Genomic DNA, 26,815 nt, shown 5'->3' with positions numbered 1-26,815 from the left:
TCCCTTCCCTACAGCCTAGGTCTTCGTGGCAAACGAATCTGCTCCAGTCCGAAATCCCTGAAGCATTACACCAGCAACCTGACAACAGCTTTCGCATCCCGCAACTACCCTCCCGACCTGGTACACAAGCAAATAAACAGAGCCACTTCCTCATCCTCTCAAACCCAGAACCTCCCACAGAAGAACCACAAAAGTGCCCCACTTGTGACAGGATACTTTCCGGGACTGGATCAGATTCTGAATGTGGCTCTCCAGCAGGGATACGACTTCCTCAAATCCTGCCCTGAAATGAGATCCATCCTTCATGAAATCCTCCCCACTCCACCAAGAGTGTCTTTCCGCCGTCCACCTAACCTTCGTAACCTCTTAGTACATCCCTATGAAATCCCCAAACCACCTTCCCTACCCTCTGGCTCCTACCCTTGTAACCGCCCCCGGTGTAAAACCTGTCCCATGCACCCTCCCACCACCACCTACTCCAGTCCTGTAACCCGGAAGGTGTACACAATCAAAGGCAGAGCCACGTGTGAAAGCACCCACGTGATCTACCAACTGACCTGCCTACACTGTGATGCATTCTATGTGGGAATGACCAGCAACAAACTGTCCATTCGCATGAATGGACACAGGCAGACAGTGTTTGTTGGTAATGAGGATCACCCTGTGGCTAAACATGCCTTGGTGCACGACCAGCACATCTTGGCGCAGTGTTACACCGTCCGGGTTATCTGGATACTTCCTACTAACACCAACCTATCCGAACTCCGGAGATGGGAACTTGCTCTTCAATATATCCTCTCTTCCCGTTATCCACCAGGCCTCAATCTCCGCTAATTTCAAGTTCCCGCCACTCATACCTCACCTGTCATTCAACAACATCTTTGCCTCTGCATTTCTGCCTCGACTGACATCTCTGCCCAAACTCTTTGTCTTTAAATATGTCTGCTTGTGTCTGTGTGTGTGTGGATGGATGTGTGTGTGTGTGCGAGTGTATACCCGTCCTTTTTCCCCATAAGGTGAGTCTTTCCACTCCCGGGACTGGAGTGGCTCCTTGCCCTCTCCCTTGAAACCCACATCCTTTCGTCTTTGCCTCTCCTTCCCTCTTTCCTGATGGGGCGGCAGTTTGTTGCGAGGGCTTGAATTTTGTGTGTGTGTTTGTGTTCGTTTGTGTGTCTGTCGACCTGCCAGCGCTTTCATTTGGTGAGTCACATAATCTTTGTTTTTAGGTATATATATATATTTGAAAAGAAAGATGATGAGACTTGCCAAACAGAAGCGCTGGCGGGTCGATAGACACACGGACGGGCACGGGCATGCACGCAGGATTCTGGCTTTTGCGGCCAAGGGTTGCCTCGTCGGGAGGGAGGGGTGGAGAGGGAGGGACGGGGGGATTGGGTTTTGGGGGAGAGGGTGAGGAGTCGTTCCAGTCCCGGGAGCGGAAAGACTTGCCTTGGGGGGAAGAAGGGACAGGTTTGCGTTCGCGCACACGCGCATGTCCATCCACACGTGCGCAGACACAAGCAGACAAGCAGACACAAATGTCTGCTTGTGTCTGTGTGTGTGTGGATGGATGTGTGTGTGTGTGTGCGAGTGTAAACCTGTCCTTTTTTCCCCCTAAGGTAAGTCTTTCCGCTCCCTGGGTTGGAATGACTCCTTACCCTCTCCCTTAAAACCCAATCCTTTTGTCTTTCCTTCTCCTTCCCTCTTTCCTGACGAGGCAACCGTTGGTTGCGAAAGCTAGAATTTTGTGTGTATGTTTGTGTTCGTTTGTGTGTCTGTCGACCTGCCAGCACTTTCATTTGGTAAGTCACATCATCTTTGTTTTTAGGTATATTTTTCCTTCATGGAATGTTTCCTTCTATTATATATATATATATATATATATATATATATATATATATATATATATATATATATATATATATATATATATATATATATATATATATATATAATCTGCGAAGCTCTTAAAGTAGCTCACTGCCACTCTCTCAGATTTTTCATTTAGTGTGTTCTGTCCAAGTTTTCTACTGTGAATGAAAATTTCCAGTTTTTCATAAAGATTGAGTTTGTGGCCTTTGTTTATTCTGTAAAGTTTTATTAGACTGCCATCTATGTTATCAAAGGATTGTTCTTTGTCCTGAATGTGTGTAGCTAAGGCAGATTTATTAGGTGTGTTGTATCTAAATGCATTAATGTGTTCTTTGAATCCAGTTTGGAAGCTTCATTTATTAGTGTGTTGTATCTAAATGCATTAATGTGTTCTTTGAATCCAGTTCGAAAGCTTCATTCAGTCTGACCGTTGTACTGTAGAGGGCACTGACCGCATTTTATCTTCTATACACTTGAGTTGGAGAATTCATCTTTACTGTTTTTTGTATTATGTGGCAGTCTATTACCTAATGCATTGTTGGTGGAGAAAGCTACTATCACATGCACTGTCTCAATACATTAGCAATTTTTTGTGAAATAGTACGAAGAAGGGAAGGCCCACTGTCTTGATGTCTGTCTGCTTGTTCTGGTTATGTTTCTGTCTACCCCTTTCCTATCTTTTTTAGACATTTTTCTTATGAGTGTAGGCTGAAAACTATTTGCAGCTGCTGTCTGTTTGACATCCTCAATTTCATTTTGGCACATTTCATTGCATGTAACATAATATCATTGTCCCATCTGAAGATGACAGTGTAAACTCTCGAAACTTGTTGCAGGATGAAATAAAAAGAGAGAGTGACAAAGATAATTGTGTTTTGAACTTTTATTGTCATAAACAGTTGCAGTTCCTTAAAGCAGTCAAACATGGATTACATAAAGTTAAATTACTGTAGACTGTCAATTTTTCCATTCTGCAGGTTTTTACAATTTTATTTACAGATGTATTCATCGTTCATGAAGATTAGTAGAACTGGTTATAAAGTTTACATTTTTAGTTTCAAGTTAAGTGCTGAAAGTTAGGTAATGAGGCCCACCAGTAATCGTGAAATACATAGGACACAAGAAGATAATGATGCCTACAGCAATCATGAAATATGTGAGATGCCATGCCAGCACCATCTGATCGCCATGAACTTAACCAAATGGTGATACCAGATGTAGTAGTTTGTGATGCTGAGACAGAGATGATGTGTATGAATGATTGCATTGGTAACTGCGCATCCATGATAGACCTATTTTGCTGTTCCATTAGCTGGAGTTGGATAAGTTTTTTGTGTTACAGTATTACAAGGGTTGCTGAAAAGCAATGCATCCAAATTTTTTATTCTGTTCTTAATATTGGTTGAGGTATTACATGTCATGCATATTACTCAGTTAACTTTTCTGCTTCACTTAGACAAGCTGCAAACCTCTGCCACTAGATGGGTATAAACTGCAGCATGTACCATTACAGTGTCTAACATAACAATGTCGGTGCGTGAAAAACAGTGTGCCATAATCGAATTTCTAAATGTACAAAATGTGCCTCAAATTGAAATTAACAGAAGAATGGAAGCTAAGCTGTGTGTGGTGGTGATTGCACCAACATCAGCAATGTGCAACACTGGGTTGCTCAGGCTCGCAATGAAGGAAACAGTGATGCTAACCTCAAAATGTGTGACTTAGTTCAGAGTCGACATATGTATACAGCAGCCAACGAAACTCAATAGCGTCAAGTAGTTGAACTCAACAGAGAAAATTATTGGATAACATAAGGCACACACAAGTGCTGTGATATCTGCAACAATCCGACACCTAGGGTTCACTGTCATCGATCATCCTCTACACAGTACCGACTTCACCCCGTCCGATTTTCATCTGTTTCCAAAACTTAAAGAATACGTTTGAGGACTTCACCTTGAAAATGATGAAGCAGCACAAGCGGAGGTGAGGTTGTGGCTCCATCAACACAATCAAACATTTTACAGTAACGATGTCAACAAACTAGGCTCTTATTGGGAGAAATATGTTTATCACTTTAGATATGATAAAAATTCATAAGCAGACATGAAGAATAAAGATGCAGAATGTTAATAAAGTTTGTTTTATTTAAAAAGCCTTAAGAGATTTCACATAAAAAAGTCAGAGGCATTACTTTTCAGCGCACCCTTGTATATCTGATTTTTGCTATAGAACCCCAAGAAAGTGCATGATCCACTCTCTCATCTTTCATTGCCATTAGAGGGTACAATTATTGCTTCATGTCTGATTAACGATGGATAAATGAAGTGTTGCTTAAGTAATTATGAGACAAGTATTTTTAATGACACTGGATAAAAATTTGATTCGGCGATAGCTAACATTTATATGGTCTGTAAAACTTGTTTTCTTCATTTTAAGTTATGTTGCAATCTTATTTTGTAAGCCAAAATTTCAAACTGCACATCACCTGAATGTTGTGAAGGTGCAGTCTGTTTGCTAAGTTTATACAGGATGTAACAAATGGGCACGGCCAAACTTTCAGGAAACACAGAGGAATAAAATGTGTTATATGGACATGGGTCCAGAAACACATTACAGTACTTCCATGTTAGAGCTCTTTTTCTGATTCTTTCCATAATCACATTAATCATGGGAAAATCACAGAAACAGGATGTACCAGCATTACATGAAGCAGTTTCTTATATGAAATATTCATAATAACCTCTTAGTAATGTTAGGTTAGATACTGCAAGTTGTAATTCTGAGGTTCACCACTGTGTTTGTTGTTACAATTAAATGAAGGCAATGCTGGCATGTGACTCACTCAATTGTTTGTGTAAACGAGCAACTAACTTCATTGCTCTACTGGCATCAAGCGTGTAACATCAACTGTTCCAGTGTTCATCACAGAATTGGTTTCTGATACAGTGTAATGAAAGTGTACTCAAATGCAGAGTTGGCAGATACCCATTTGCTGTACAGATTAGCAGATGGCAACGGCTGTGGTGCTCAAAGTTTGTACTGGGGGAGATTTCTAGAATGACAGTGTCCTAACAGGAGGATGTTTGAAGCAATTGAGTGTCAGCTTGGAGAGCATGGGACATTTACACTTACTACTCACATCTGGAAGAGGCCTAGAAGGACGAGGGCACCTCAACTGGAGAAGGGACTTGTCTCCTTTCTTGTCAAGTGGTCGGGGCCTTGGGTCCATTTGTAATTAGCATACACTCCCTTCTTTGGGGATTACTTATCCACAACTCCCATTTTGAAACACTTTACCCTCCTTTTCTACTACTTTATTGAGTACTTCAGTACCTCCTCCCCCCCCCCCCCCCCCCCAATCAGAGGTTAGAGTCCTCCCTCGTGTGTGTGTGTGTGTGTGTGTGTGTGTGTGTGTGTGTGTGTGTGTGTGTGGTCCTTAGCATAAGTTAGATTAAGTAGTGTGTAAGCTTAGGGACCGATGACCTCAGCAGTTTGGTCCCATAAGACCTTGCCATGAATTTCCAGTACTTCTCCCCTTTCATTTTACCTCATCTTAAGGCTGCACCCTCCATGAAACTCCAGATATTTTCTGCTTTTCCACTCAGAGTTCTCCTATTTTTTTGCCCAAAACTCCCTTCTCCTCCTTAGTATTGGCTTGTCACTTTTATATCAAGCTTATTAGTATGACACCCTGTCGTATTCCTCCCTCCTCCCCTTGAAACTATGACACGCCTGGCAAAGGAATACCTGTAAACCATATATGTTTGTGCCAGGTTTGTGTGTGTGTGTGTGTGTGTGTGTGTGTGTGTGTGTGTGTGTGTGTGTGTGTGCGCGTGCATGCGTTTTTTCTCTGTGGGCGGGTGGGTGAGCGCATGTGGTACTCTCACCTCCCCCGTGTCACAAGCATAGCCTATTGTTGTCATGATATGTGAAATCAATCAATCCCTCCCCAGTCCTGCGGTTGTAGGTTGTAAATTTTACTGTATAGACTATAAATATAGGATCTTGCAATTGTAACTTAGCATATGGACAGAGGGAAGATAAGATTTGGTATTCCTAATGGAGATGTAAGAAAAGGAAAAAGAGACAGATGTGTTAGGATCAAAGAAGAAAAGAAATGGATTCCCTTACCACCCGCCACCCACAGGGCTCCCATCTGCTAAGGTACTTCACCATGGAACCAGAGGGAGAAATTGTTCAACATTCCCTACACAACGAACTTGCCATGGCTTCACATTTGCAGAAACCCTGAAAATTGATCCTAACCAACTCATGAAATGCAATGGAGTAGGCCAGTATAATTTCTGTAGTTGGTCTACTCGTCGATCAATACTTGATCGAGGTGATATCACTAACCAGGATTAATATCCCTTAAAAAAGAATCAGTACAAACCCTTCCCTTGTTTTTACCACATGATGATAAGTAACCTGCCTCTTTGGTCAGCAATCTTACACTACAGGAATACTTAAACGGCTGATTAAATAACAGTTGACAATATTTGTTTACACACTTTCACCATTAAGATCAGTTTTTGTTGTTGCTGTGTTTCTTTCACAAGTTATACTGCTTTAACATATCAATATTAAATAATTCCTTTTCTCAACTGGTTTCTGGATCAACCAAGAAAATTGCTTTGGGATATGGTACATTTAAAACTATATATGGACCATTTTATAGAGGAAAAAACTTTTGTGTGTGTGTTTCTTCAGTTTGAGCTATGGTGTACTTCCTTAATTAGTACCAAGTCATCTCCATCAAAGGAAGGTGTAGCTTTTTCATTATACTTATGCAACCCGTTACCTGCTGCTAGCTGTAAGTTTTCTTTTACAACATAAGCTGTCTCCATGTTCATTATTATCATCGTCTGGCCATTGAAATAATTTCAACAGTAACTCACCTGTGAATTTAACTTGCATTATTTCAATGGGAGATAAACCAGTAGGTAAATATAGAAGTTCATTAAGTATTACTTGGAATTCTGGTATTTTCTGTGCCTGACTTTCATGTCTGAACAGTATGACCTACATAACTTACCATTTCTTTCATGATACGTTCGCAAGGGTTACTTTGCAAGTACTTTCGAGATAGTAATGAGTCTCTCATTTTCCCATGCTAAAAACTCTTTAAAGGCTTTACTCACAAACTGTGGGCCATTGTCTATCGACAATCTATGTGGCTTTCATGTCTCCAAGAAATATTCCGAAATCTATTCACTATCTCTGTGTTGGCATGTCTAAAAGAATAGAGTTTAACACATTTAGACCAACACTCAACTAGTATAAATGTTTAAGTCCCCCCCCCCCCCTCTACTTGTTGGCAATTGGCCAAAGAAATCAGCAGCTGTGAGGTCATGTAACCTTTAGGTAGTGTTGGGTATAACTTATATATTATTGCTTGAGTGTTGTTTTTCATTGAGTGGCAAGTTTCACAAGTACATAGTACAGACAATATTTTTTTACTTAAGTTCTTAAAGTAGTAAAATTTTACCATATGTTGAACACATTTTCGTACTCTAAAGTATCCTTACCCTTGATTAACAAATGCAATTAAATCTAGTTCTACAGATTTTGGTATACACCGTCTCCATTTGAATCTAATTTTCTTTACTCTTCATAATAAAAGATGATTTACCATAAACCATTCTGCTACCCCATTATCAATTGTCCCTCCTTGGTCTAAGGTTTTCCACTTATTACAAAAATATGGATCATCAGTGCTGGCCTCGTCTATTCTTAATGGTAGGTTTCTTACTTCAGTACAACATATTGATAAAAAATTAATGTTGAAGTAACTCCAGGACCTTCCGTTCTTACCAAATCATTCATGCCTAACGGTAAGTATGATAATGCATCAGAAACATTTTGTGAACCCTTTATATACTTAATTTCAGTTTTATAGCCTTGCAAAAATAGTATGCAACATATTGATGTATTATGTAGTAGTCGACTTTCCACAAGAAATGCTAGTGCTTGGTGATTAGTATACGCTATTATTTTAAATCCTCAAATTAGTTTGAAATTTGTTATACTCCCCACTATAGCAAGTAATTCTTTCTCTGTTTCTGTGTAGTTCAACTCTTATTTGGTTACAGTTCAGCTCACAAAAGCTAGTGCATTTTGTTCTCTCATTCTAATATTCCACTTTCCCTGAAACAACTCGCATACTATTCCATACTCTGACAAGGGGAGGCCGCCAATTGTGAAATTCAGATTCAATTCATACTGCGCATGATAAAAGCTCATGGCCAGAGGTGTAATGTGGCAAAGCACCAAGATGCACTTCTCAGCCGTTGTCGAGAAAATCGACAGTTAAAATAAACCGTTGCGGTGAAATACTCTCAACGATTAATAATTGTCGACAACGTCGTGGCTCAGCGGTAAGCGCTCGGGTTCGTAATCCGAAGGTCGCTGGATTGAATCTCGCGCCATACAATTTTTTTTTTAGTTTTTGTTTTTTGTTATTCAAATGTGTCTACACACACACACACACACACACACACACACACACACACACACACACATATATATATATATATATATATATAATTCGCGGCAATCAGTTGCAACAATTATGCATATAATAAGTTGTTGAAGGTCATTTGTCGTGGAAAAACTGGCGACTTCGAACATCATTATGTTTTCCGCAAACAAAGTTGTATTTCACAAATGTTATGAATTGTCTTCATAATGTTAACCACGTATAGTTAACGGAAGACGTAGAAACGATATTCCGAAACGAATACGTATAGTGTATGTCAAACGTTCGAATTAGAATAGAAACCCCACGAACACAAATTTGCTGTGGCAGATGAAATATAAGCTCCGTTACTCGCTCGTTACACTTGGACAGATGTTGAATGGGCCGAAACGAGCCGCCGCATAAAAGCGTAGTTGCCTGCTAACTTCGAAAGAAGGTAGATGCGGTCCCTAGCGCAACTTATAACATCGTCGAAAATCAGTGCGGACGTGAGAGCTTTGGTACACCCTGTTAAACAAACGGAAAAAAAGAGGCGGTACAATTAGAGAGCGATCCGCCTTCACCAAAATGCATAAGCAATTCATTAATTGGTACAGAAGCAAATAACCAGAGCCACTTCCTCATCCTCTCAAACCCAGAACCTCCCACAGAAGAACCACAAAAGTGCCCCACTTGTGACAGGATACTTTCCGGGACTGGATCAGATTCTGAATGTGGCTCTCCAGCAGGGATACGACTTCCTCAAATCCTGCCCTGAAATGAGATCCATCCTTCATGAAATCCTCCCCACTCCACCAAGAGTGTCTTTCCGCCGTCCACCTAACCTTCGTAACCTCTTAGTTCATCCCTATGAAATCCCCAAACCACCTTCCCTACCCTCTGGCTCCTACCCTTGTAACCGCCCCCGGTGTAAAACCTGTCCCATGCACCCTCCCACCACCACCTACTCCAGTCCTGTAACCCGGAAGGTGTACACAATCAAAGGCAGAGCCACGTGTGAAAGCACCCACGTGATCTACCAACTGACCTGCCTACACTGTGATGCATTCTATGTGGGAATGACCAGCAACAAACTGTCCATTCGCATGAATGGACACAGGCAGACAGTGTTTGTTGGTAATGAGGATCACCCTGTGGCTAAACATGCCTTGGTGCACGACCAGCACATCTTGGCGCAGTGTTACACCGTCCGGGTTATCTGGATACTTCCTACTAATACCAACCTATCCGAACTCCGGAGATGGGAACTTGCTCTTCAATATATTCTCTCTTCCCGTTATCCACCAGGCCTCAATCTCCGCTAATTTCAAGTTGCCGCCACTCATACCTCACCTGTCATTCAACAACATCTTTGCCTCTGCACTTCTGCCTCGACTGACATCTCTGCCCAAACTCTTTGTCTTTAAATATGTCTGCTTGTGTCTGTATATGTGTGGATGGATATGTGTGTGTGTGCGAGTGTGTACCCGTCCTTTTTTCCCCCTAAGGTAAGTCTTTCCGCTCCCGGGACTGGAATGACTCCTTACCCTCTCCCTTAAAACCCACATCCTTTCGTCTTTCCCTCTCCTTCCCTCTTTCCTGATGAGGCAACAGTTTGTTGCGAAAGCTTGAATTTTGTGTGTATGTTTGTGTTCATTTGTGTGTCTGTCGACCTGCCAGCACTTTCATTTGGTAAGTCACATCATCTTTGTCTTATATATATATATATATATATATATATATATATTTGAATTAAAAAAAACTAATAATAAAAAAAATGTTGCATGGCGCGAGATTCGATCCGGCGACCTTCCGATTACAAACCCGAGATCTTACCGCTGCGCCACGACGCTGTATAAAATTATTAACCGTAGAGAGCATTTCACCACAACGGTTTCTTTTAACTGTCGATTTTCTCGACAACGGTTGAGAAGTGCATCTTGGTGCTTTGCCACATTACACCTCTGGCCATGAGCTTTTATTATGCACAGTATGAATCGAATCTGAATTTCACAATTGGCGGCCTCCCCTTGTGAGACGTCAGTACTTAAAAAGTTTGTCCATCTGTAGTTGTTTTAAAATGGGTGCCTCTACTAGAGCTACTTTAATCTCAATAAAGGCCTTAGACTCTTCATCTCCCCAAATCCATTTAGTGTTCTTTTTTTTTTTTTCAATAAGTTTAATAACTTAGGATTATTCACAGGTTGACATTGAAACTACGCCCAATAGAATCCCACTAGTCCCAGAAATACTTTCAATTGTTTCGTACTTTTGGGTTCTGGACATTCTTTTATGGGTTCTGGACATTCTTTTATGGCTCTTATCCTGTCTGGATTTCCTTTTATTCCATTTAAGCCTACTAAGTGGCCAAGAAACTTATGTTCTTCTCCCCCAGAAATCAACTTTGACAGTTTTGTAGTGATAACTTTAATGTAAAACCTTGCTAATGTTCTAACCCCAGTAAATCACAATGTTCTTCCCATGTCTTGGACAATAGGAGTATGTCATCTACACTCCTCGAAATTGAAATAAGAACACCGTGAATTCATTGTCCCAGGAAGGGGAAACTTTATTGACACATTCCTGGGGTCAGATACATCACATGATCACACTGACAGAACCACAGGCACATAGACACAGGCAACAGAGCATGCACAATGTCGGCACTAGTACAGTGTATATCCACCTTTCGCAGCAATGCAGGCTGCTATTCTCCCATGGAGACGATCGTAGAGATGCTGGATGTAGTCCTGTGGAACGGCTTGCCATGCCATTTCCACCTGGCGCCTCAGTTGGACCAGCGTTCGTGCTGGACGTGCAGACCGCGTGAGACGACGCTTCATCCAGTCCCAAACATGCTCAATGGGGGACAGATCCGGAGATCTTGCTGGCCAGGGTAGTTGACTTACACCTTCTAGAGCACGTTGGGTGGCACGGGATACATGCGGACGTGCATTGTCCTGTTGGAACAGCAAGTTCCCTTGCCGGTCTAGGAATGGTAGAACGATGGGTTCAATGACGGTTTGGATGTACCATGCACTATTCAGTGTCCCCTCGACGATCACCAGTGGTGTACGGCCAGTGTAGGAGATCGCTCCCCACACCATGATGCCGGGTGTTGGCCCTGTGTACCTCAGTCGTATGCAGTCCTGATTGTGGCGCTCACCTGCACGGCGCCAAACACGCATACGACCATCATTGGCACCAAGGCAGAAGCGACTCTCATCGCTGAAGACGACACGTCTCCATTCGTCCCTCCATTCACGCCTGTCGCGACACCACTGGAGGCGGGCTGCACGATGTTGGGGCGTGAGCGGAAGACGGCCTGACGGTGTGCGGGACCGTAGCCCAGCTTCACGGAGACGGTTGCGAATGGTCCTCGCTGATACCCCAGGAGCAACAGTGTCCCTAATTTGCTGGGAAGTGGCGGTGCGGTCCCCTACGGCACTGCGTAGGATCCTACAGTCTTGGCGTGCATCCGTGCGTCGCTGCGGTCCGGTCCCAGGTCGACGGACACGTGCACCTTCTGCCGACCACTGGCGACAACATCGATGTACTGTGGAGACCTCACGCCCCACGTGTTGAGCAATTCGGCAGTACGTCCACCCGGCCTCCCGCATGCCCACTATACGCCCTCGCTCAAAGTCCGTCAACTGCACATACGGTTCACGTCCACGCTGTCGCGGCATGCTACCAGTGTTAAAGACTGCGATGGAGCTCCGTATGCCACGGCAAACTGGCTGACACTGATGGCGGCGGTGCACAAATGCTGCGCAGCTAGCGCCATTCGACGGCCAACACCGCGGTTCCTGGTGTGTCCACTGTGCCGTGCGTGTGATCATTGCTTGTACAGCCCTCTCGCAGTGTCCGGAGCAAGTATGGTGGGTCTGACACACCGGTGTCAATGTGTTCTTTTTTCCATTTCCAGGAGTGTACATGGATTATTAGTTCTTTCAATAAATCCTTACCCAGCACAGCATCCAAGGCTCTTATGAATACTGACATAGATATTTAATCCAAAGGGTAACACTCTTACCCTCATACAAAAAAGCAGTAAATTTCTTCGACTTCTCATAGGTTTGACTTGCCAGTACCCATCCTTAGATCCATCAAGCTAAAATACTTTGTTTGCTCAAAATTTGTTAGTATTTTGTCTGTACAGACTGATAGATTTCTTTCTGGTTCTATGTGCTTTTTGACAATATGCATGTCTAACAGTAGATGTACTCCCTCAGCCGCTTTATGCAGGTCTAATAATGAGGAACTGCATTCTTTCAAACTTTGTTCTATTATTTGGCCTTCAAACATTTTATTAACCTCCTATTGTATGGATGGTTGTATACTTAATGGTACTGGATAGGGTTTACAGCTAAAGGGTGATTTGCCTTTGATCTTAAAACTAAATGTATACTTACCTAATACTCCAGATTTATCTGAGAAAACTTTACTATACTACAACAATATATGGTACAGATTATTCTTCTGCAACTCAGATAAGAGATCAGACTCATTAGCTTTCATCCTAATTAGTTCTTGTAATGTACTTTGTGTAACCAAATTATTCTCTAAATCCATCACGGTGCTTATTGTTGTGAGGTTGATGTTGTGTGTCTTGGTATTAACAGTAATCTTCTCACTAAATGGCACTACAAATACTTCGTCATGATAAGTAGATGTTAATATCTGTGCTGAAAAATCCAATATTAATTTAAATCTTATCAGCCAATCAGTGCCTAGCAACAACTGCAAATTTATGTTAGGCACCACTATGCAATTCATTCACAGTAGACCAACCTCTAAATACCTTGCCAATACCTTTGCTAGATGTATTTCGTTTATTGGGTTATCTAAATACTTAGATCTTGTTAGATGCCATTCAATATACTTTTTGAAAATGGTTCGAGTCTAATAATTCTAGCATCACTTTCTCTTGTATTGTTTTAGACCAATATTTACACTTTAATTTCTCCTCAAAATCATCCCATAAGGTAAACTCTTCTGAATGGGTGTTACACCACTCAGCAGCGTCCCCCATTAAATAATTCAACATGAAATTATCTTTCTAGAGTCTTCCCATTTTTGTGGTAATGACCTGGAAAACACTCACAGGAAGTATATTGAATATACGTCCCCATGGTTTGAACTTCAGAAAATGCTTATAGAAGTTCATTCCACTTCCCAACAGTAATGCCTCTAAAAATGTTGTTGCATAGAAAGATATACTTTTTAACTTGACTTTCTGTTAATTCCCTTCTAGTTTTTGCCAATCCATCCCATAGTCTTTGAAATTCATTGGTGTTGTTAGCAAGTCCCTCCCCAGAAAGCTGTCCATTTCCTAAAGTGTGTGAAGTTTCCTGAAATTTTTTATCTGACAACGCTTTTATTTTTTCCTCCAAACCTGAATGTATCTCGTGCAAATATGCAGAATCTGCATCGTCCCTTTTCTTCTCTGAAATTTCTATGCTCATTTGTGCATCTGACATGTGATCTTTTACCAACTTACATTCTTTTTCTGCAGAGTTATGTAAACTATCCATATCCATTTGCAAATCTTTAATATGTTCATGTACATCTTCTTGAACTAAGTCACATTGTTTCAAGACTTTAGTTTGTATTTCTTGTCTTTAACAAGATTTCTTGTCTTTAGCTTATGTCCTAAACGTGTACCTAATGCTTCATGAGTGTCTCTCATCAAAGTTTCTAATTTCTTATCTCAGTTTGTTTTGGTTTTCCATTACTTGCTCATGAGTGTCTTGAATCTGATTTCCTAAGTCTTGATGTAGCTGCGCAAACTTACCATCCAGTTTTTGTAATAACATTTCCATAGTGACTTCTGTCGCCATTTTCCTTATTATTATCACCATAAACAAACTCAAATACTACCGAATCACCGCACTATATATATATGGAAAAACAATTCTGAAGTGAAATGCTGGTGTACCTCACCATGGTCGTACTGTGTGCAGGTGATGGTCTGGTCATCGACAACTGCATGGTGAAAATGCAGTGATTTAGAGTACATGCTGACGTTGCGATTGTGTAGTCTGCACTCTGGTGATGGATCAATCGTTGACAGCTGCGTGCTGACAGGACATCACTAGCTGTGTGTTGTCTATGGCTGCGTGTTTTGTCATTTTAGATAGATGCTCTTAGCACAGGCGCATTGACATTGTTGTTAATTATCCCTGTTGCCTTTGGCAACATGTCTTCTATTTGCTGATTTATTACAGAATTTCTTCCTTTCAATCTGCTTTTTATCTGCCACTTTCCACTTATAACCAAATGGTCGCCACATGGAGTGTTTATTAGTGTCCGATGATTGCTGTATTAAGCTAGTGTGGCGATGTTTTGACTACTTGAGCAACATCTGTTCTAGACTTATCACTTCATGCAGCTACACCTAATACTGCTGCCTTAACACTCCTTCATTAGATTGGTGTAAATATTCAGTCTTGCAACTCTAGTGATTTATCTCAGGTTCCTCCTCTGCATCGAACTTCTTTCTTCCGTGCAGATTTCTATAAGTGAAGTGGCTATAACACAAAACAGTGCTAATATACTTAGATGAAATATATATTGGTTCCAAATAACTCTGTATATTATCCCAAACTTTCACAAAGCCAAACTTTCACAAAAGGTTACATGGGAACCATCTAACATTACTGTTTCAAAGACTTCTCGTTAACATTCTGTGAATAGTATACAACAAAATCACTTATATACATCATACTCGTTTTCCCTGGTTCCGGAGATCTTCCATGGTACCAGAGTTCCTTCATTCCTCCTTGCTTCCGCAGAGATTACAAACACTCTCCAGCATATAGACTCCGTACCTGTTGAGTAATAGTATCCCCACAGTATGTGAACCAATGTCTACAAACTAATTGTGATTATACACAACTTTACACGGAGCTCTATATTTGACATACGTGATACATGCCCTTCCATGAATGGCTTGTTGAAAGTCCCCTACAGAAATACTGAGCCATGCTATCTCTATAGCCATCCATAATTATGAAAGTACTGCCAATGCAGGATTTTTGCCTGAACTGATCTCTCGATTATGTCCCATGTGATTCATGTTGGGCGATCTGGGTGGCGAAAAGATTTTCTCAACCTGTCCAGAACATTCTTCGAACCAATCACGAACAACCGTGGCCCAGTGATATGGTGCATTGTCATGCATAAAAATTCCATTGTTGTTTGGGATTGTGAAGTCCAATAATGGCTGCAAATGGTCTCCAAGTGGCCGAACATAACCATTTCAATTCCATGTTAATACAGCACACACCGTTATAGAGCCACCACAAGCTTGCACGGTGTCTTTGTTGACAAGTTGGGTCCATGGCTTTGTGGGGTCTGCACCACACTCGAACCCTACCATCAGCTCTTATCAAGTGAAACTGGAACTCATCTGACCAGGCCACAGTTTCCAGTCTCCAGGGTCCAAACGATGTGGTCACAAGCCCAGGAGAGGTGCTGCAGGTGACATCATTCTGTTAGCAAAGGCACTGGTGTCAGCTGTTTGCTGCCATAGCGCATTAATGCCAAATTTCACTGCACTGCCCTGATGGTTAGGTTCGTCACGTGCCCCATATCGATTTCTGCAGTTATTTCTTGCAGTATTGTTTATCTGTTAGCAGTGACAACTCTACGCAAACACCACTGCTCTCAGTCATTAAGTGAAGGCTGTTGCCACTGTGTTGTCCATGGTCAGAGGTAATGCCTGAAATTTGATATTCTCAGTGCACTCTTGACACTGTGAATCTCAGAATATTGAATTCCTGAGTGTTTTATGAAATGGAATGTCCCGTGCACCTAGCTTCACTACGCATTCATAGTCTGTTAATTCCCATCATGTGGCAATATGTTGTTGTGGTCTTCAGTCCTGAGACTGATTTGATGCAGCTCTCCATGCTACTCTATCCTGTGCAAGCTTCTTCATCTCCCAGTACCTACTGCAACCTACATCTTTCTGAATCTGCTTAGTGTATTCATCTCTTGGTCTCCCCCTACGATTTTTACCCTCCACGCTGCCCTCCAATACTAAATTGGTGATCGCTTGATGCCTCAGAACATGTCCTACCAACCGATCCCTTCTTCTGGTCAAGTTGTGCCACAAACTTCTCTTCTCCCCAATCCTATTCAATACTTCCTCATTAGTTATGTGATCCACCCACCTAATCTTCAGCATTCTTCTGTAGCACCACATTTCGAAAGCTTCTATTCTCTTCTTGTCCAAACTATTTATCGTCCATGTTTCGCTTCCATACATAGCAACACTCCATACAAATACTTTCAGAAATGACTTCCTGACACTTAAATCTATACTTGATGTTAACAAATTTCTCTTCTTCAGAAACGCTTTCCTTGCCATTGCCAGTCTACATTTTATATCCTCTCTACTTCGACCATCATCAGTTATTTTGCTCCCCAAATAGCAAAACTCCTTTACTACTTTAAGTGTCTCATTTCCTAATCTAATACCCTCAGCATCACCCGACTTAATTCGACTACATTCCATTACCCTCGTTTTGCTTTTGTTGATGTTCATCTTATATCCTCCCTTCAAGACACTATCCATTCTGTTCAACTGCTTTTCCAAGTTCTTTGCTGTCTCTGACAGAATTACAATGTCATCGGCGAACCTCAACGTTTTTATTTCTTCTCCATGGATTTTAATACCTACTCCGAATTTTTCTTTTGTTTCCTTTACTGCTTGCTCAATATACAGATTGAATAGCATCGGGGAGAGGCTACAACCCTGTCTTACTCCCTTCCCAACCACTGCTTCTCTTTCATGCCCCTCGACTCTTATAACTGCCATCTGGTTTCTATACAAATTGTAAATAGCCTTTCACTCCTTGTATTTTACCCCTGCCACCTTTAGAATTTGAAAGAGAGTATTCCAGTCAACATTGTCAAAAGCTTTCTCTAAGTCTACAAATGCTAGGAACGTAGGTTTGCCTTTCCTTAATCTTTCTTCTAAGATAAGTCGTAGGGTCAGTATTGCCTCACGTGTTCCAGTATTTCTACGGAATCCAAACTGATCTTCCCCGAGGTCGGCTTCTACTAGTTTTTCCATTCGTCTGTAAAGAATTCGTGTTAGTATTTTGCAGCTGTGGCTTATTAAACTCATTGTTCGGTAATTTTCACATCTGTCCACACCTGCTTTCTTTGGGATTGGAATTATTATATTCTTCTTGAAGTCTGAGGGTATTTCGCCTGTTTCATACATCTTGCTCACCAGATGGTAGAGTTTTGTCAGGACTGGCTCTCCCAAGGCCGTCAGTAGTTCCAATGGAATGTTGTCTACTCCGGGGGCCTTGTTTCGACTCAGGTCTTTCAGTACTCTGTCAAACTCTTCACACAGTATCGTATCTCCCATTTCATCTTCATCTACATCCTCTTCCATTTCCATAATATTGTCCTCAAGTGCATCGCCCTTGTATAGACCCTCTATATACTCCTTCCACCTTTCTGCTTTCCCTTCTTTGCTTAGAACTGGGTTTCCATCTGAGCTCTTGAAGTTCATACAAGTGGTTCTCTTATCTCCAAAGGTCTCTTTAATTTTCCTGTAGGCAGTATCTATCTTACCCCTAGTGAGATAAGCCTCCACATCCTTACATTTGTCCTCTAGCCATGCCTGCTTAGCCATTTTGCACTTCCTGTCGATCTCATTTTTGAGACGTTTGTATTCCTTTTTGCCTGCTTCACTTACTGCATTTTTATATTTTCTCCTTTCATCAATTAAATTCAATATTTCTTCTGTTACCCAAGGATTTCTACTAGCCCTCTTCTTTTTACCTACTTGATCCTCTGCTGCCTTCACTACTTCATCCCTCAAAGCTACCCATTCTTCTTCTACTGTATTTCTTTCCCCCATTCTTGTCAATTGTTCCCTTATGCTCTCCCTGAAACTCTCTACAACCTCTGGTTCTTTCAGTTTATCCAGGTCCCATCTCCTTAAATTCCCACCTTTTTGCAGTTTCTTCAGTTTTAATCTACAGCATATAACCAATAGATTGTGGTCAGAGTCCACATCTGCTGCTGGAAATGTCTTACAATTTAAAACCTGGTTCCTAAATCTCTGTCTTACCATTATATAATCTATCTGAAATCTGTCAGTATCTCCAGGGTTCTTCCATGTATACAACCTTCTTTCATGATTCTTGAACCAAGTGTTACCTATTATTAAGTTGTGCTCTGTGCAAAATTCTACCAGGCAGCTTCCTCTTTCATTTCTTCCCCCCAATCCATATTCACCTACTACGTTTCCTTCTCTTCCTTTTCCTACTATCGAATTCCAGTCACCCATGACTATTAAATTTTTGTCTCCCTTCACTATCTGAATAATTTCTTTTATCTCATCATACATTTCTTCAATTTCTTTGTCATCTGCAGAACTGGTTGGCATGTAGACTTGTACTACTGTCATAGGCGTGGGTTTCGTGTCTATCTTGGCCACAATAATGCGTTCACTATGTTGACTGTAGTAGCTTACCTGAACTCCTATTTTTTTATTCATTATTAAACCTACTCCTGCATTACCCCTATTTGATTTTGTATTTATAACCCTGTATTCACCTGACCAAAAGTCTTGCTCCTCCTGCCACCGAACTTCACTAATTCCCACTATATTTAACTTTAACCTATCCATTTCCCTTTTTAAATTTTCTAACCTACCTGCCCGATTAAGGGATCTGACATTCCGCGCTCCGATCTGTAGAACGCCAGTTTTCTTTCTCCTGATAACGACATCCTCTCGAGTAGTCCCCGCCCGGAGATCCGAATGGGGGACTATTTTACCTCCGGATATTTTACCCAAGAGGACGCCATCATCATTTAATCATACAGTAAAGCTACAAGCCCTCGGGAAAAATCACGGCCGTAGTTTCCCCTTGCTTTCAGCCGTTCGCAGTACCAGCACAGCAAGGCCGTTTTGGTTATTGTTACAAGGCCAGATCAGTCAATCATCCAGACTGTTGCCCTTGCAACTACTGAAAAGGCTGCTGCCCCTCTTCAGGAACCACACGTTTGTCTGGCCTCTCAACAGATACCCCTCCGTTGTGGTTGTACCTACGGTACGGCTATCTGTATCGCTAAGGCACACAAGCCTCCCCACCAACGGCAAGGTCCATGGTTGATGGGGGGGATGTGGCAATAATGATGTTGGAAATCTTTTCACATGAATCAACTGAGTACAAATGCCAGTTTCACCAATCCTCTGGCCTTTTATACCTTCTGTACATGATGCTACTGCCCTCTGTAAATGGGAATATCACTATCCCATGGTTTCTTTCACCTCAGTGTAAAGCTTCCACATAATGTTTCCAGTCTGGCAAGACATTCGTGTCTTAAGATCACTATCTACTGTGAGAAACTTAGGTTGCCTACAAGTGGCTACACATCCAACTCCAGTCAGTCTCTGGGTGGTGAGCAGTTGTGATGCTGTGGCTGTGAGCCACACATTTACAAGTCACCCACAGATGATATAGCCATTTGGAACATATGTGATAGTGGCTTTTGGGACACACAGTTTGACCAAATCTAGATTCTTAGTTTGGAGGTGTGACTTCCTGGGAACACAAGAGGCTTAGAATTACTATGGATCTATAGGAGTAAAATCTGCATTGGGATTACAAACTGAGACTTTCCTTCATATTCCTATTTTCACTAATAGATCTATGCAGAGGGACAACCTTGGTTTCTTGTTCATTTGCCGTAATTGTCTTCTTACGATTTCCCTACTGTGCAAAGTCTGTATTCAGGATGGAAAGTAAATGTGATCTTAAGGGAACCAAAACAGACATTTAAATTAATCACCTGCTCCAACTACATGAGTGCACTTCAACTCGAACAGTGCTTCTACACAAAGGTAGAGATACTGGACTGGTTTCTTTATTATCTCCTCAATCTCTAACGACCAAGTAAAGGAGCCCCAAATTGAATTTTCACTCTGCAGCAAAGTGTGCACTGATTTCATAATTTCTGGCAGATTACAACTGTGTGCCGGACCAGAGCTCGAATCTGGGACCTCTGCCTTTCACAGGGATGTGCTTTCCCAACTGGGCTACTCAGTTATGACTCATGACCCGCTCTCACAGCTCTGCTTCTGCCAGTACCTCCAGCCATCCACACTTCACAGAAGTTCTCTGCATGCCTAGGTTGTGGCAAAGCCATCTCCACAATATCCTTTCTTCCAGAACTGCTAGCCCCACAAGGTACATAGGAGAACTTTGGTGACATCTGGAAGATAGGAGGCAAGGTGCTGGCAGACATAAAACCCTGTGAGCAGGTTGTAATTTGTGCCTGGATAGTTCAATGGGTAGAGCACTTTTCCACAAAATCCAAAGGTTGCAGGTGCAAGTATGGGTCTGGGAGGTATTAATCAGCCAGATACTAGGGCATGAAGGTATTCCAGTTAATGAATTGGTAGAGCAGCTGCCAAGAAAGACTGCAAAGTACCTAGTGTGGCTCAATGTTTCTTCCCCCTCCATATGCACACCCTCTCACTGAAGCACAAGTCCATGCATAATTGGAACAAAGAGTTGGGAAACTGCACAGTGGGTTGGTGCTTTTAGGTAATCCTTAACTTGGAATCCTTCAGTCTGTTTTAAGTATTATTACAGTTTTTAGTACTTCATATGCATGTCACAAAATCTTTCAGTTTAGTACACAACTGTTTTTATGCAGATGTTAACCCTTTCAGACCCTCTGACTACAATTGCGTACATTAACTTTTACTGTGTCTTAGCTGCAAGAGAAGTATTTTTTCCCTGTGGTATCCTGAGTTACATTTCCTATGTTCAACCTTTTCAAAACGTGCAAGTGCTACCAACTGTTGGGCATCCCTATGAAAATATCAGGAGGTCAATTGTAGCAGTGTGCAGCAGCTCGTGACCACCACAATACAGAGATTTAGTTGGTCCGCTATATTCCACTGTGTAACTGAATATTGTTATTGTTATTTTGTTTAGCAATTATTGAATGATCATTTTACTATTAATTACATCTGATAATTTTTGTAATTAGTTATGTTAGTCCACAAAGTGAAAGCAAGTGTACATAGTATGTTTTCCAAATGGGTACATATCTGTGTATGAACCTAGCATCTAAAATAAAAAAAAATTACCTAAGAGCATTACCACATAAGAGAATTTCCTATTCCCAGAAAAAATCCAGGTCTGAAAGGGTTTAGTAATATGGCTAGGCTAAAATTCCAGTTACGTCATACACTATTGCACATAATTATACAGAAGCTAGAGGATTAATTCCCTCACTTTCCAGAATTTTTACTTTCTACAAAATATCAAATACCTTAGTCTGATTTGGGCCAATGGCCTTTCCACAGTGGTAACATTAGTTCCCACCAGATCACTGAAGTTGAGTGCTTTTGGGCTTGGCTAGCACTCTGATGGGTCACTGTCCGGGTCTGCCAAGTGCTGTTGGCTAAAAGGCTGCACTCAGCTCTTGGGAGGCCAATAGAGGAACTACTTGATTAAGAAGTAGTGGCACTGGTCATGAAAAACGAACTATGGCTGGGAGAGCAGTGTGCTGACCACATGACCCTCTGTATCTGCATCCAATGATGCCAAAGGGCTGAGGATGACATGGCAGCCGGTCGGTATCATTGGGCCTTCATGGCCTGTTCAGGCAGCGTTTGTTTTTTCTTAGTCTGATCTGGAGTGAACTGCAGAAGCTCTGCATTTGTGATTTCTTTTCTGCTGCTGCTGCTATTTAGCCCTCTATGCCTTTGATAAAGTGTTGAGGTGTCTTGTTCAAATGGAATTTCTGGTCTTGGCATACACTGTGATTATCTCTCAACAAATACTTGGATACTTCTCTGTTGAAAGTTTGGTCAAGCTCTTTTTTTTTTTTAATACACTGGCATCTTTACAGAGACTTCTGCATGGCATTGCATGACTATTTCAAACCTCTCATCTGGAAGATTAGGTAAGCCATCACAAGATAGCTTCTCAATCCACCCAGAGCTTGTAATAGGGTCTTTTGACATTTGTATCCTCTTGCCACTAAGATGCCCAAGTGATTTTTCAACAAAGATGCCTCTGGAAGCAATATATCCCAATATGTGATACAGATACTCCAGAGAACACTTTGAAGCCTTCTTCCAATATGACATAGTTTTATCATCTATCGTAAAATCTCTCATTCCTTGACAATTCCTATTGACAACACTTCCTCAAAGCCAGGGACATGTTTTGTGAAATGCTTGGAAGTCAGGCACTTTGCATCTGTTTACGTAGTGGTTGGCAGTGAATTATGTACCTGAATGTCAGCAATATTTCTGTTCATAATTAATATTCACAAGAGGCTTCGAAATTCTACTGGTAAGGAAAAGTCATAAGCTCCGCCAACTGCTCTTATCTGGAGAAAGAGATTTTCCAGGCAGCTCTGGTTGAACCTTGAGGTCAATACATATTTCAAATTACAATTATGATTTAGATATAAAAGTAACCTAGCACTGACCTTGCTGAGAAAAGTAATACCTTTTGGAAAGAAAGTAAAGTTTTAACTTTTGTTGTCCAGCCATTCTCAGTTGAGTGTAATACTGGCATTGTGTTGATAATTTTCACATTTCTGTATAAACCATATGCTGTAACAACTTTTAACTGCCTATGTAGTCCACATATAGCGCCAGTTTCTTGGTTCCTGATTGCTCATTGTGTGCAGAAAATGTCAGTCAAAATGCCATGATGACAGTAGGTAGACTTAGATATTAATCTTTTCAACCTCTTGTCAGACGAGGTGTTTTCTGCATTGAGATCAACGCAATGTGCCAAGTTAATCACATCGCTTGTTCACGTGATTGTTTATTAAAGTTTTAACAAAACATATTATAAATGGAAAATTTCTTTAAAGAAAGACAAAGATAACATAAGAGCACCATAACAAAAGAAATATTAAACATTCTGTTTTCTCTTTGTCAATGTTGGACTACTGTAACAAATGTTAAGTCACTTTTTCACTTGCTTCTTTAATTAATGAAATTTAATAAGCTCATTACAAATGACAAATATTTTGCTAGAAAGGTGAAGATGATAGAACAGAGCAAAAATGATAACATAATTCATTCATTTGTCTCATCATCACTTTTGGCATATGCCAACAAATGAGGAATTTTAATGCAGCTACAGCAACCAGTTCCAATGTGCGTCAAGCAGATTGGATTTTGACAGTTTTTGCAAAACAATTTTGTCAGTCTTTTTATTACCGTGCAGGTGTTACGACTTTTGCTCTTGATCCCATTTCCTTTCCTCCATTTCTGCTTTCATCTTCTGCCTCTTTTTCACACATGGCCTATAATGTTGTAGCCTCAGTTGAAAATCCCTGTGAATTCGAGATGTCCAAAGCTTCCTTGAACCAAGTAGAACTAATGCAGGAGACCGTTGTTTCAGGCATCCTTTCCTTCTGATACAATTCTTATTCTTTCCACAAAAAATTACTTGAGCACTGACTCCACTGTTTTTGATCTCTGCAGAAAATACACAGTCCAGTCACATTAACGTGACCATCCCCTACATTCAACGTCAACATGCAATCACTACTTACAGATGGCAGGTGACAGTACTAGCAGTGAAGGGTATATAAAACATGCCAGGGATGCAGAAGTCAGTAGGTTACAATAGTTGTAATGCGGAAAAGGAGCAATTTATCCACTGCTCAAAACGACATGATCCTCGGCTTTCAGGCCAAGGGTAGAAGCATTTCCGAAATTGCTAAGTTTGTAAACTATTCACATGTAGCTGTGGTTAAAAATGGCATTGTCCAAAACTGGCATTGAGGTAACTGTGCACCGTGATCCATAGATGACATGGGTGAACAATGGCTGTGGAGATGAAACTGTTGACCAACTGACCACACAGATGAATCAACAGTGTGTCCTTGGCAACCGACTAATGAATGCTGCTGTGTATGGGCCTCCACAGTAAGTGCCTGGTTCATGCTCCTGTGCTGATTGATGTTTATCATTGTGTGAAGATTGGATTTTGCATGCCAGTACCACAACTGGACGTCCACTGAGTAGCGACAGGTGGCATTTCCAGATAAATCACGTCTTATGCTCTATAGGACAAATGACGGTTTGTGTGTGTGGTGTTTAACATCTGAAATCAAACACCTTGAACAATCTTTGGAAGTGTAGTGGCGCCATCCAGTATTTTAGGTAAAAGAATTAAATCTTTATTATAAGTGACAAAGTAGAATGAAGGCCACCGCGGAGTATTGTGATAAAAGCACTAGCCGTCAGCCACACTGTGTCGACATGTAGGGTACAATAACAGAGGTGAAAGTGAGTTGCAAAGTGAGGATAGCTTAGTGCAGTGGTAAACTGCCCTGTACAGCAAAGAATGATGTAGTAAGGGGGTTGTAGTCACCACATTTGAGTGAGTCTCTTTGTTATGGGTGACATAAGTACACAACAGGTTTTAGAGAAACAGATGGGCAGTAACAGAGTATAAATGAGGCTGAATTTGAGGACAGACCATAATTTGATTTGGGGAATTGGTCATCGCTGAGTAGCCGGAGCACCACTGAACTGCGAGACAACTGGGTAGTGCCACCAGCACCAGCAGCCTCCATTTCGAAATCAGGCTGCTCTCTGCCACTGCATTGGGTCTTTTACGAGACTGGGTGCAACAGCCCGCTGTCCTCCTGTCCGTGCCTGCTGCCAGTGCTGAGACGCTGGGAGAGACTGTGTCACAACACCAGCCGCCTGTCCGAGACCTGTGCAAGTTATATTGTTAAATTGCCTACAGCGTTTCCACTCGTTCCCCACCACCTACAGCATCGCTACACCCTACACAGGTGCTACTACAGAGTTGTCAATAGAGAAGACTGGAACCCTTGGATTTTACTCCGCCCGTAACCCAATTTTGTTTCAACTATATTCTTTACCTGTACAGTTACCCCAACTTGTCTGTTCCTAACTATTACATAAGTACTGTATCAAATAAGTTGATCTTTCTGTCATCTCTTACACTGGGAATCCAATCTACCGGAACTTTATTACCCCTGGAATGGGTTTCCTCATGGTACGTCACCTAAAAAAAGAAAAAAGATGCTGTAACTTACCAAATGAAAGCGTTGGTATGTTGATAGAGACAATAACAAACACAAACACACACACACACAAATTTCAAGCTTTCGCAACCCGCGGTTACTTCATCAGGAAAGAGGGAAAGACGAAAGGATGTGGGTTTTAAGGGAGAGGGTAAGGAGTGATTCCAATCCTGGGAGCGGAAAGACTTACCTTAGGGGGAAAAAGGGACAGGTATACACTCGCGCACACACACGCACATATCCATCCGCACATATACAGACACAAGCAGACATATCTACCCACAGACCCAGGAAATTGAACACAGCATTAGTAACTATTGTTTTGTTATTTACTGTCACAGGGGGGGTGAGAGGGATTTGCAACTTGTTCATGGAAACAGTCTTTTTAGTGTTGATGGTTAATCTATGGTTTGTAGCCCAGTTGCTGAGTTGTTCAGTAGCCAAGTTCACACCTTTTTTAACAGTCTCTCTGTCTCCTTTGAGGAGAACAGACGTGTCCTTTGCAAATTATTGAACTGAGTTGGCTGTTAGTGTACTTCTCGCTGACTTTCTGTATGCAACTGCTTTGAAACTATGTAATTCCTTCATTTGACAAATCTTCTGATATCATACTGTTCCATTTTTTCCAGCAACATTTTGTGATCCATAGTGCCACAAACCTTTGACAGGTCTAAAAATATACATGTTGTGGCTTGTTCTGTCTGTAAAACATATGTTGTTGTTGTGGTCTTCAGTCCTGAGACTGGTTTGATGCAGCTCTCCATGCTACTCTATCCTATGCAAGCTTCTTCATTTCCCAATACGTACTGCAGCCTACATCCTTCCGAATCTGTTTAGTGTATTCATCTCTTGGTCTCCCTCTATGATTTTTACCCTCCACGCTGCCCTCCAATACTAAATTGGTGATCCCTTGATGCCTCAGAACATGTCCTACCAACCGATCCCTTCTTCTTGTCAAGTTGTGCCACAAACTCCTCTTCTCCCCAATCCTATTCAATACCTCCTCATTAGTTATGTGATCTACCCATTTAATCTTCATCATTCTTCTGTAGCACCACATTTCAAAAGCTTATATTCTCTTCTTGTCCAAACTATTTATCGTCCACGTCTCACTTCCATGCATGGCTACAGTCCATACAAATACTTTCAGAAACGACTTCCTGACACTTAAATCTATACTTGATGTTAACAAATTTCTCTTCTTCAGAAACGCTTTCCTTGACATTGCCAATCTACATTTTATATCCTCTCTACTTCGACCATCATCAGTTATTTTGCTCCCCAAATAGCAAAACTCCTTTACTACTTTAAGTGTCTCATTTCCTAATCTAATTCCCTCAGCATCAACCGACTTAATTCAACTACATTCCATTATCCTCATTTTGCTTTTGTTGATGTTCA

General features: G+C 41.4%; 1 protein-coding gene across 3 annotated transcripts in view; it reads right to left on the bottom strand.

Annotated features, from left to right (window-relative positions):
• LOC126174752 (transmembrane protein 237-like) overlaps positions 1 to 26,815 on the bottom strand; it is a 76,687-nt gene that overhangs the window by 14,963 nt on the left and 34,909 nt on the right. The window contains exon 5 of one of the 3 annotated variants that reach the window (XM_049921079.1): positions 23,172 to 25,395. The exons of 1 other annotated variant lie outside the window; for it this stretch is intronic. In XM_049921079.1, coding sequence (XP_049777036.1) covers positions 25,285 to 25,395 — 111 coding nt within the window. In that variant the 3' untranslated portion in view covers positions 23,172 to 25,284. Of the gene's footprint in view, positions 1 to 23,171; positions 25,396 to 26,815 lie in introns of those variants that run through there. One more of the 3 variants, XM_049921075.1, reaches the window with a different exon arrangement.

The sequence above is a fragment of the Schistocerca cancellata genome, chromosome 3, assembly GCF_023864275.1.
Source record: "Schistocerca cancellata isolate TAMUIC-IGC-003103 chromosome 3, iqSchCanc2.1, whole genome shotgun sequence".
In the NCBI taxonomy this organism is placed as follows: Eukaryota; Metazoa; Arthropoda; class Insecta; order Orthoptera; family Acrididae; genus Schistocerca; species Schistocerca cancellata.
Note: the sequence above shows the minus strand (reverse complement) of the source record. Positions and strands in the feature narration are given on the sequence as shown.